Raw genomic sequence first — 11,536 nt, forward strand, 5'->3', positions numbered from 1 at the left:
TACATATATTAAAACAGTATATATCTCTAGAGTTGCAGGTGAAATATTTGCTGTGAGCATCGCCCAAGGAGGACCAGCACCACGGTTTATGCAAGAGTGGTGTTACGAATACCTTGTTACTGGTAACATTAAAAGGGATGGTGTACATGACACAGAGATATCACCACTAATCAAAATGGTAGGTCTTATTGACATAATTTCATTAGATACAAGTTCTAGATTAATGACTGCCCATTAATAAATTAGTTTGCTGGAATAATTATGATGTTATAAAGCCACTGACAAACTGGTTTTGCTCTGACATTCAGCAGAGAGCCATGCTTGTCAATATTTATTAAAGATACATTTTTACTTTTAGATTGAAGATGCATCTGACCTGTCAAACTACACAAAAGAAATCCTGGACTGTGGCTACACTGGACCCATCAACACTGACCACAAAGAAAGCATATTAAGGTATGTCAGCACTGCGAAAAAAAAATGTTAGTTGTTATTGTTCATTTACATAAGTATCAACTCTTAACAGTATTACAATGCATGCTGAACTGAGCAAGATCACGCTTTTAATTATAGACTTTTGTTGTTTGATGGGAGCTATGAGTCTTTCTATATATACAGACTCATACATAATAGTAGTTCTTTAAACAAGGAATACATTTCAATCATACAAATAACTTGTATAATCTGCATTGGAGTTTTGAATGCCCTGCTTTTATGGCATTTTTATTTTTGTCTTTATTTGTGTTTTTCCAGAGCTCTTGCTCTACATATTACAACAAAACGCATCCCAATGCTGCAACAACTGCGTGAGGGCCTTAAGATATACGATCTTATCAAAGTCATGCAGAGAAAGCCACAAGAGTGTCACAATCTCTTTGTCATAGGATATAATGACAAAGTATGTAGAAATACTGTTTTAAGGATTTATTAGGGGTTCATGCGTGAAGCTCTGAAACCCTGTTGTAATTTATTTTGGTTTTTGTAGTATGGCAGAAATTACAAATATTAAAATCCATTTTTATGCTTTTCTTTTTGGTGTTTAGGTTGACTCCCATTACATTTTATCCCACCTGGCCCCCGAGATGAGCCCAACTGGTTCGATTAAACAAGTGAAAGAATCAAAAATCATGGAATTCTTTCAAGATTTCCTACTTGAACTTGAAGGTATGGAATAATAAAAAGTATAATGTGCAATGTTATTTTATATACAGGTATAAATATGCTACTGTAGTTCCCATTGCAAAAGGGAATAAATAAACTAAAACATTAATTCTAATTTCATCTCTTTATTTCTTCTGAAGACACACAACCAGAAGATGAGGCATCAGGAGAAACCTTGTCTGAACCAAAGATAATGCAGTGGATGACTGGGCAAGCTCACAGGCATCTGCTTGTATCAGAAAGGGAGAAATTTAAAATAGTTATTAAATTTGACCATTGCTGTCTACAGCGCATGCCAAACCACACTGTGTGTTACCCAGTTGTCAGTGCTTGCACCAATACCATAACATTTCCCGTAGTCCATATGGTAGATTATGAGTCTTTCAAAACACTCTTGCAAACTGCTGTTGCATATGGGGCAAGCTTTGACAAAAAGTAGCAAATTTGCTGGAATTGTCTACCGTAGAAATCCAGTTCATTGATTCATGAATTATTTCAAAGCATTATTTCTTACAATGTTCATTCTTTACTTTACTTTGTGGAATGTTTTTAAAGGGATAGTTCACATATACCAAAGCATTAGTTCTTACGATGTTCACTCTTTACGTACTTTACTCTGTGGAATGTTTTTAAAGGGATAGTTCACGTATACCAAAGCATTAGTTCTTACGATGTTGTTCACTCTTTACGTACTTTACTCTGTGGAATGTTTTTAAAGGGATAGTTCACGTATACCAAAGCATTAGTTCTTACGATGTTAACTCTTTACGTACTTTACTCTGTGGAATGTTTTTAAAGGGATAGTTCACATATACCAAAGCATAAGTTCTTACGATGTTCACTCTTTACGTACTTTACTCTGTGGAATGTTTTTAAAGGGATAGTTCACATATACCAAAGCATTAGTTCTTACGATGTTCACTCTTTACGTACTTTACTCTGTGGAATGTTTTTAAAGGGATAGTTCACGTATACCAAAGCATTAGTTCTTACGATGTTAACTCTTTACGTACTTAACTCTGTGGAATGTTTTTAAAGGGATAGTTCACATATACCAAAGCATTAGTTCTTACGATGTTAACTCTTTACATACTTTACTCTGTGGAATGTTTTTAAAGGGATAGTTCACATATACCAAAGCATTAGTTCTTACAATATTAACTCTTTACGTACTTTACTCTGTGGAATGTTTTTAAAGGGATAGTTCACATATACCAAAGCATTAGTTCTTACGATGTTCACTCTTTACGTACTTAACTCTGTGGAATGTTTTTAAAGGGATAGTTCACATATACCAAAGCATTAGTTCTTACAATATTAACTCTTTACGTACTTTACTCTGTGGAATGTTTTTAAAGGGATAGTTCACGTATACCAAAGCATTAGCTCTTACGATGTTCACTCTTTACGTACTTTAATCTGTGGAATGTTTTTAAAGGGATAGTTCACCTATACTAAAGCATTAGTTCTTACGATGTTCACTCTTTACGTACTTTACTCTGTGGAATGTTTTTAAAGGGATAGTTCACGTATACCAAAGCATTAGTTCTTACGATGTTCACTCTTTACGTACTTTACTCTGTGGAATGTTTTTAAAGGGATAGTTCACATATACCAAAGCATTAGTTCTTACAATATTAACTCTTTACGTACTTTACTCTGTGGAATGTTTTTAAAGGGATAGTTCACATATACCAAAGCATTAGTTCTTACGATGTTCACTCTTTACGTACTTAACTCTGTGGAATGTTTTTAAAGGGATAGTTCACATATACCAAAGCATTAGTTCTTACAATATTAACTCTTTACGTACTTTACTCTGTGGAATGTTTTTAAAGGGATAGTTCACGTATACCAAAGCATTAGCTCTTACGATGTTCACTCTTTACGTACTTTACTCTGTGGAATGTTTTTAAAGGGATAGTTCACGTATACCAAAGCATTAGCTCTTACGATGTTCACTCTTTACGTACTTTAATCTGTGGAATGTTTTTAAAGGGATAGTTCACGTATACCAAATCAGTAGTTCTTACGATGTTAACTCTTTACGTACTTTACTCTGTGGAATGTTTTTAAAGGGATAGTTCACCTATACTAAAGCATTAGTTCTTACGATGTTCACTCTTTACGTACTTTACTCTGTGGAATGTTTTTAAAGGGATAGTTCACGTATACCAAAGCATTAGTTCTTACGATGTTCACTCTTTACGTACTTTACTCTGTGGAATGTTTTTAAAGGGATAGTTCACGTATACCAAAGCATTAGTTCTTACGATGTTAACTCTTTACGTACTTTACTCTGTGGAATGTTTTTAAAGGGATAGTTCACGTATACCAAAGCATTAGCTCTTACGATGTTCACTCTTTACGTACTTTACTCTGTGGAATGTTTTTAAAGGGATAGTTCACATATACCAAAGCATTAGTTCTTACAATATTAACTCTTTACGTACTTTACTCTGTGGAATGTTTTTAAAGGGATAGTTCACGTATACCAAAGCATTAGCTCTTACGATGTTAACTCTTTACGTACTTTAATCTGTGGAATGTTTTTAAAGGGATAGTTCACGTATACCAAATCAGTAGTTCTTACGATGTTAACTCTTTACGTACTTTACTCTGTGGAATGTTTTTAAAGGGATAGTTCACATATACTAAAGCATTAGTTCTTACGATGTTCACTCTTTACGCACTTTACTCTGTGGAATGTTTCACATATACCAAAGCATTAGTTCTTACGATGTTAACTCTTTACGTACTTTACTCTGTGGAATGTTTTTAAAGGGATAGTTCACATATACCAAAGCATTAGTTCTTACGATGTTAACTCTTTACGTACTTTACTCTGTGGAATGTTTTTAAAGGGATAGTTCACATATACCAAATCAGTAGTTCTTACGATGTTCACTCTTTACGTACTTTACTATGTGGAATGTTTTTAAAGGGATAGATCACGTATACCAAAGCATTAGTTCTTACGATGTTCACTCTTTACGTACTCTTTACGTTCATGTATACCATTCACTCTCTTTTTATTACAGAATTTTCATTTTTGGGTGAACTATCCCTTTAAACATAAATTTGTTTTTGCTGTACAAAAAAAATAAATAAATAAATTCCTTGTGGTGGGAGCCATGGACAAGTTATTGTGAAAAACAAGTACCTTATTGCATAACACAATTTATTTTTTATGTTTTCTCATTGAATCAGTTACCTTAATAAATCAAAATCAACTGAATAAATTACATTTGAGACAAACCTTTCTTTTCTTCTTTTTTTTTAATTGTCAGACAGCACATACTCTATCTACAAAGTTTAAATGTTAACACCTTCATTCAAGACAACTTATTTACATAGATTTATATTTCTTGTAGCTGTTTAGGCTAGGCTTCAAAGAATATCGATTTATGACATTAGATTTAGCTAATTCACATTCTTGTAAGTATAACAACCTTTGGTTATGCACAATTTTGCCAGCAATAACGGTGCTGTGGACAGTTTCTCGCATAGTAAACATGCACCACCGGGCAATGCCTACATTTTGCACATTTTGCTTGGGCTCTAAAACAGTGAGAAAGCAGTTTTTGATTATTAGAAATTTTATACACTGATCAGGCATAACATTATGACCACCTTCCTAATATTGAGCCACCAAAATGTTAGCAGCAGATCCTTTAAGTCCTGTAAGTTGTGAGGTGGGGCCTCCATTGATTGGACTTATTTGTTTAGCACATCCCACAGATGCTCGATTGGATTGAGATCTGGGGAATTTAGAGGCCAAGTCAACACCTCAAACTTGTCGTTGTGCTACTCAAACCATTCCTGAACCATTCCTGCTTTGTGGCAGGGTGCATTATCCTGCTGAAATAGGCCACAGCCACCAGGGAATACCATTTTCATGAAAGGGTGTATATGGTCTGTGACAATGTTAAGGTAGGTGGTACGTGTCAAAGTAACATCCACAATCAATGGCAGGACCCAAGGTTTCCCAGCAGAACATTGCTAGAACATTCACACTGCCTCAGCTGGCTTACCTTCTTTCCACAGTGCACCCTGGTGCCATGTGTTCCCCAGGTAGGTGACGCACACACACCCGGCCATCCACGTGATGTAAAAGACAACGTGATTCATCAGACCAGACCACATTTTTCCATTGCTCCGTGGTCCAGTTCTGATGCTCACATGTCAACTGTTGCCGCTTTTGGCAACAGACAGGGGTCAGCATGGCATAGGCACCTGCTGTTCTGTAAAAAGTGTAAAAACCCAGTTTTTATACAGAAAAGGATCTTATACAGATATTTTATTAACAATGTTCCTTTGAAAGAACAAAAAGTTCTGTAACATTTTGTGTCTCTTTTGCTTGATACCTTATGAAATACTGAAACTGTAGTCAAAAAGCCTATTTTGTGGGAAAAAAAAAAAATAATAATTGCACCGATGGTGTGAGGACCCTATTGGAATTGCTCAGCCTGCAGGTGGCGCTATGGACTGTAACTGAATATTGTTATGAAGATGTCTTCAGGTCAGGACTCTAATAAAGCATGTGAAGTTTGGGGCAGATCCGACATTGTTTGTCTGAGTTACAACAACTTCCTTTTTCATGGCGAAAACATCAAACTTTGTCAGGCCGCCACAGACACGCCCTTCAGTGAAAACTCTAGATCTTCGCAATGAGCACCGATGGTGTGAGGACCCTATTGGAATTGCTCAGCCAATTATTCTATCAATTATTCCACTAGAGCTGTCTGGCCAATGTCCTGCTCACAACTGAACGAGCTTGATCCAGCCTGAAAAATACCATTTTTAGTCATGATTTGATCGTTTAGAAACAAAATTTATGAGACAGTTGTTGTCAGATTTCATTGGTGATTTCAAATATGAAATTTAATTGAAAGCTTAGCAAACAGCTTTGGAGAATTTGATGTTTCCCCATTCAAAGAGATTGGAGCTGCACTTGAATGCCCGAGAGGCGTATCAAAGATGGCTCTTATTTAGAAGGCGGGACTTATTCCGCCATATTGTAAGTCAAATCCCATTTGACATTTGTGCTGGCTACTGCATACAGGCCACCAGGGCACCATACAGACTTGATCAAAGAATTTGGTGATTTTCTATCGGAGTTAGTACTGGTTGCGTGGAATGTCTGAGCAGTGTGAACAGTTTTCCAAAAAACGGCAACAAACTCTGAAGTAATCTGACCTGGCCACGAACCGTTGCCATGACGATGAGGCAAGTCCCCTGCAAAGACAGCTGGTTGATCGCTCACGCACACACAACAAAGCACTGGAAACGTGACACCGCAGCTTGTTCGTTATAAAAAATAAAATACAGTTAAAAAAAACATATAAAGGTACATTGCTCAAGTTAAATAGTCCTTAGCGCAATCCGTGCCAATAAACCGTGCAATCCGTATAATAAACTTGCCTGACAACTTGTTTGTTGGCATTTGTTGGTGTTTGTTGGCGTTTGTCGGTGCGGTGTGAATTGGCCTTAAATCAACAACGTGTGTTAGACCCTATACTGACTAAGCTACTGAAAGAGATGCTTCCAGAGGTCATAGATCCTCTTAATATTATTAATAGGACTGTGCAATTAATCATATTTTCGATTTCAGTTTTGATTTTGGCTTCCAACAATTATGAAAACAAGATTATCAAGGTAAAATGATTATTGCATTCCATCCAGCGCACCTTCCTTTCCTTCACAACAGTGTGCTTTCATTCCTCCCTAACCCAAACTTAACATCTAAATCAGCCGAATAAGAGTGATGTAATATGCAGTCTACTGCTGCTAAACTGCGGTACGTGGGAAATCACCCACTGCTCTTAACTGAATAGCCAAGAAGTATGAAGGTGTTTGTGTGTGCACGCGTTTTTGTGACATATCAGGACACAAATGTGTATAATGACATGGGTATGACATAGGTATTACAAAAAGAGGTGACTTATGAAGACATTACCCCATGACCCCACTTTTCAAAAGGCTTATAAATCATACAGAATGTGTTTTTGTGAAAAAGTAAAAGTGTGCACAGTTTCCTGTGATGGTTAGGTTTAGGGGTAGGGGTAGTGTAGGGGGATAGTAAATACAGTTTGTACAGTAAAACCATTTAAGCCTATGGAATGTCCCCACAATTCACAAAAACGAACGTGTGTGTGTATGATATATTTCCATCAAATTTAATTGAGTACTATGTAATTGGAATGTATTATGAATTTAGAAAAAATGTGAAATCTTCACCTAAAAATAAAAGTATAAACTTTTAAAACTTTTTAAAAAATCATACATTTTAAATAATAAAGTTTGCTAAACGGCAACGCAACTACATTTGTCCTGGTGTTATTTGAACTTATTTTATATATAGCAAAGTTAGGCATTTAAATATATCAGATTTAAATGTTTATTATTAAATATCTTTTGCAAGGACAAATTATTATGAAGTTCAATTAATGAAAATATATAACTGCTTACGTACTGCTTAGCACTGATAAATAATGAAATATATTGAATATTGATTGGTTTCACACAAAAAGAGTAAAGCTGCTAAAATAAATGTTTGCATTAGAATATATTTGTTCATACCTGCTTCTCTTCTACAGCAGTTAGTGTCATGGTTTTTGTGTTCATCCATTCCACACAGATAACAAATGCACTGCTGGTCAGTATGACAGTAGTGTCCAAAAGTTTATCATGTTTTACGGCAAATCACCTCCTGTAGTCTGTCAGTGGCATCCATCAAGTTGTGCTTCTTAGCTTTAAAATGTTCTCATGTTGTTCCAGGTGATTTTGAGACACACTAAACAGGACTTGATGGCTTTGTATTTTGTTCCAGAGCACATGTCACACTCCACATCTCCAGGTCCAACGTAGCAGTGAGCAGGAACATCTGCATGGAGTTTTGTCTTCAATTTCTCTACTATTTCAGCAAACACCACATTTTTACATAAGACAGGCCTTGGAGTCAATGTCTGCCTGCACTGAGGGCAGCTGTAAACTCCCTTCTGATCCTCCAGATTCCAGCAGTCTGTAATACAGTTCATTCAGTAACTGTGTCCACAGGGAATGGTCACTGGATCCTTCAGTATATCCAGGCAAACTGCACAGCTGAACTGGTCCTGATCCACTGAAATCCTGGCTTCTGCCATTTTACAGAGATGTAAAGCAGCTCAACAACCTCTTCCTGTGAATTGAAGAGTTCCCTGGTTCCGTCTTTGAGAAAGTGAAACTGTGAGGGAGCAGAGCTGCAGTCAGCCAATAGAGGGCGCTGAAGTCTCAAACACTAGTTTCTACTTCTATTCTATAAACGTCTATGGAAGCCCATATAGACGTAAAAGAGATCACTTAAACTTAGCAAACTATCCCCTGTGTGTTTAATAATAATAATAATAAAAGAGACGTAGCAAACTGGCAGCTCAGTCAGTAGTACTACTATTATAGTAGTATATTAGCAGTAGTATTTTCATTACTTAATGAAAATATTTATCTTGACTTGAACATCTTAAAATATTTATCTTGTCATGGAAACTATGTTTAAACCTTAAGTAAACAATGTAATAATCAATTAAAAGGTCATTTATACCTGATATTACGCTGCTGGACCAACATTGGACTAGCGGTTTGGAAAATGGATGGATGGATGCAGGCCATGGGGTGCTATAGCCTATATTGGTATATTAACAAACTATTTGTTGTTTAAGTAGGCTACATTCAGTTACGGCATTAGTAGCCTAAACTGTAACTAAACTGTGTAGGCCTACATATATCTCGGATGCTTAAATTCGGCCTGTCTAAATTATGAATTGGTCAAATTGATCTATCTTCATGGATGTAGCCTATCTTAATTGCTGACTCAAGAATAGCGGTCGATATTTTCACAAAGTTTGACAGCATAAACGCCGAACTACCAGTCAGAAAATCGATACCACGCCACCTGAGCACAATATCGGCCAATTATAGCCTGTTTTGTCTTTCGTTTTCAATAAAAGACTCTCCGAGGTATAACCCGCTTATTTACGCATACAGTTGTTTGACGTCACTCCTGGTCACATAATGCGTTACAGTGATCGCCTGGTGTGGCTTGTTAATGATTATTATACCACCAGTAAGTTTCCATTTCTCTGCACTTTCACGTCATCGAATTGCATAATAATGTTAGATTTTCATAGGTGCGATCATAGGTGTAGGCTATGGTTGCTTTCGATTTGTCTGTTAAAATGCGACTCTCTGTTTCTATTGTTACTATGTTTAATGTTTTTTTTTTTTCCAGCCTAGAAATATGGGTATCTTGATGAGTTTTCAATTAAAAACGTTTTACTAAGTTTTAGTTAATTTTACCTCTTAAAATGTTAGATGAGTTTGCTCGTTTGGCGCTGGAGGATGAAGTGGAATACATGGACACATGTGAAACACCATGGTACTGGTATTACAAGGCAAAGTGTGGTGTCTGGCACAGAGTTGAGGTAATATTTATCTATTATAAAGGTCTTATTTATGTTCATTTGCAGCTGGTTGCCTTTAACATATATTAAAACTGTTTGTTTTAGGATGACCCAAAGAATTTCATATCAAGTAATGATCTGGAGAGATATTACCTCAGAAACCCCAAAGGGGTTATTAACATGACTAGTGCTGGAGTTCAGTTCCAGATTAACTTTGCAGGTAAATAGTTTACTGATGATATCCTTACAATTACAACTTTTCAAATGTTTTAACTCACAAATTTAGAAATACTTTTTTGAAGTATCTACATATAGTGTAAATTAAATAACGAAATAGCCATGTTGTATAGACCCATGACAAACCTCATAAACGTGGCTGAATATCAACATCTGAGCTTGTCATTATCAATCAGTGTTTTATTTTTTATTAATGTGTTCAAATTTAGAAAGCACACAGTTCAACTTTAAAACTGGGAAAATAAAGCAGATTAAACGCTCATTTCAGACTGATATTGGCTTCAGGTAAAATATTTTTAATTATTTTATTTTATTTCAGTGGCCCCAGGAAGTATTTGGACACTTAAGCCACATGTTTTACACAAAACATTTCACACAAAAAAACTTTGCCCAGGAACAAAATCATAAAACCAATAGATATATTGTTCAAAATAAGGATCTGTGTGAACTTTGGCGAAATTCATACATGTAGTTTGCTAAAAAAAATCAAGTTAGTTTAAATGTCAAAATACGTTTTGGGGTCATACACAGTGTAAAAAAAATTACAGCCAAGTATAATGCAATCATTCCATTTCCTTTTCAATGAAACAAAACAGAAACCAACCATTCAGGACATGTTTTGTTTAACAGGTGCAAATGTGATGACATTTCTCCCTCTCCACCTGCACACTGGGAGAATGTTGATCCCAAAAAACCTTATCAGGTAACAGCTTATAGTGCTAAAATCCTTTATTTATTTATTACATTTGATGGGCTGGAAATGTATTTGTGGTGACATTCTCTTTGAAAATATTCTCCTATCTCAATTAGTTAATCTCTCTAAGAAAAGACTGCAGAGAATATCAGGAAATGGAGAGATTTGTCAGGGATGTTGGTTTACTGCATGATTCCATCGTATCCATCAACAGAATACAAAACATGGACCTTTGGGAATTGTTTTGTAGGTAATAAGAATGCCTTGCTCCATCATGAAAACATGTTTCACCCTAAAATAATAAACATCCTTGTACTGTAAGACCACATCCATCTATTAATGAATTAAAAGAAAAATGTTTAGAATCCTGATGTGTTATTTTTCACATTATACCATTGTTTTACTTGCATGTGGAAAAAAAAAAAAATTCACATGTATAAAAATTTATTACCTGCATTTTGAATTCTTAGGAAAAAAATCCAGTTGATGAGGATAAAAGGACAATCAGATATTGAAGAGCAAATGCTGTTTCATGGCACAAGTGCAAAAAACGTGCACTCTATTTGCACATTTAATTTCAGTTGCAGACTATCAGACAAGAGAAGAAGGGGACATGTATTAGGCAAAGGTGGGTTGTGGTTCTAATATTTTCTTAATTTTTTTTTGCATTTAAAAATTTTATAATTTTTTTTTTTTTTTTTTTTTTCTTTTCTTTGCAGGAACCTACTTTGCAAAACATGCATCCCTTGCTACCAAATATAGTGAAAACACCTGCCAGGGAACCAAAGTAATGCTGCTTGCCCGTGTTATTGTTGGGAAGTACAGAAAAGGCCATCAAGATTATTGTACACCTAACGATGACCAGAATGATAACATACACGATAGTTGTGTAGATAATGCACTCTGTCCAAGGATTTTTGTTATCTTTGATTCCAATCAGATATATCCAGAGTATGTGCTTCAATACCGCTGCAGCTAATATCACTGCAGTATCACTGCAACAATG

The 11,536-nt window shown here is 35.7% G+C and overlaps 2 protein-coding genes across 4 annotated transcripts in view; both read left to right on the plus strand.

The window, feature by feature from the left end:
* LOC137024608 (uncharacterized) overlaps positions 1-1,996 on the plus strand; it is a 34,896-nt gene extending 32,900 nt beyond the window's left edge. Inside the window, exons 15-19 of one of the 3 annotated variants that reach the window (XM_067392352.1) lie at positions 31-178; positions 359-456; positions 754-898; positions 1,044-1,164; positions 1,302-1,996. In XM_067392352.1, the coding sequence (XP_067248453.1) occupies positions 31-178; positions 359-456; positions 754-898; positions 1,044-1,164; positions 1,302-1,600 (811 nt within the window). In that variant the 3' untranslated portion in view covers positions 1,601-1,996. Of the gene's footprint in view, positions 1-30; positions 179-358; positions 457-753; positions 899-1,043 lie in introns of all 3 variants that reach the window. The other 2 variants (XR_010895724.1, XM_067392353.1) reach the window with 2 other exon arrangements.
* A 7,343-nt stretch (positions 1,997-9,339) lies between these two features.
* LOC137024610 (protein mono-ADP-ribosyltransferase PARP11-like) lies at positions 9,340-11,522 on the plus strand. The gene is made up of 7 exons (XM_067392355.1): positions 9,340-9,620; positions 9,705-9,819; positions 10,046-10,121; positions 10,467-10,539; positions 10,647-10,780; positions 11,001-11,158; positions 11,250-11,522. The coding sequence occupies exons 1-7, from the start codon at positions 9,504-9,506 to the stop codon at positions 11,507-11,509; spliced, it is 933 nt and encodes a 310-aa protein (XP_067248456.1). The 5' UTR covers positions 9,340-9,503; the 3' UTR covers positions 11,510-11,522.
* The last annotated feature ends 14 nt before the right edge of the window (positions 11,523-11,536 follow it).

Source organism: Chanodichthys erythropterus, chromosome 8, assembly GCF_024489055.1.
Source record: "Chanodichthys erythropterus isolate Z2021 chromosome 8, ASM2448905v1, whole genome shotgun sequence".
NCBI lineage: Eukaryota > Metazoa > Chordata > Actinopteri > Cypriniformes > Xenocyprididae > Chanodichthys > Chanodichthys erythropterus.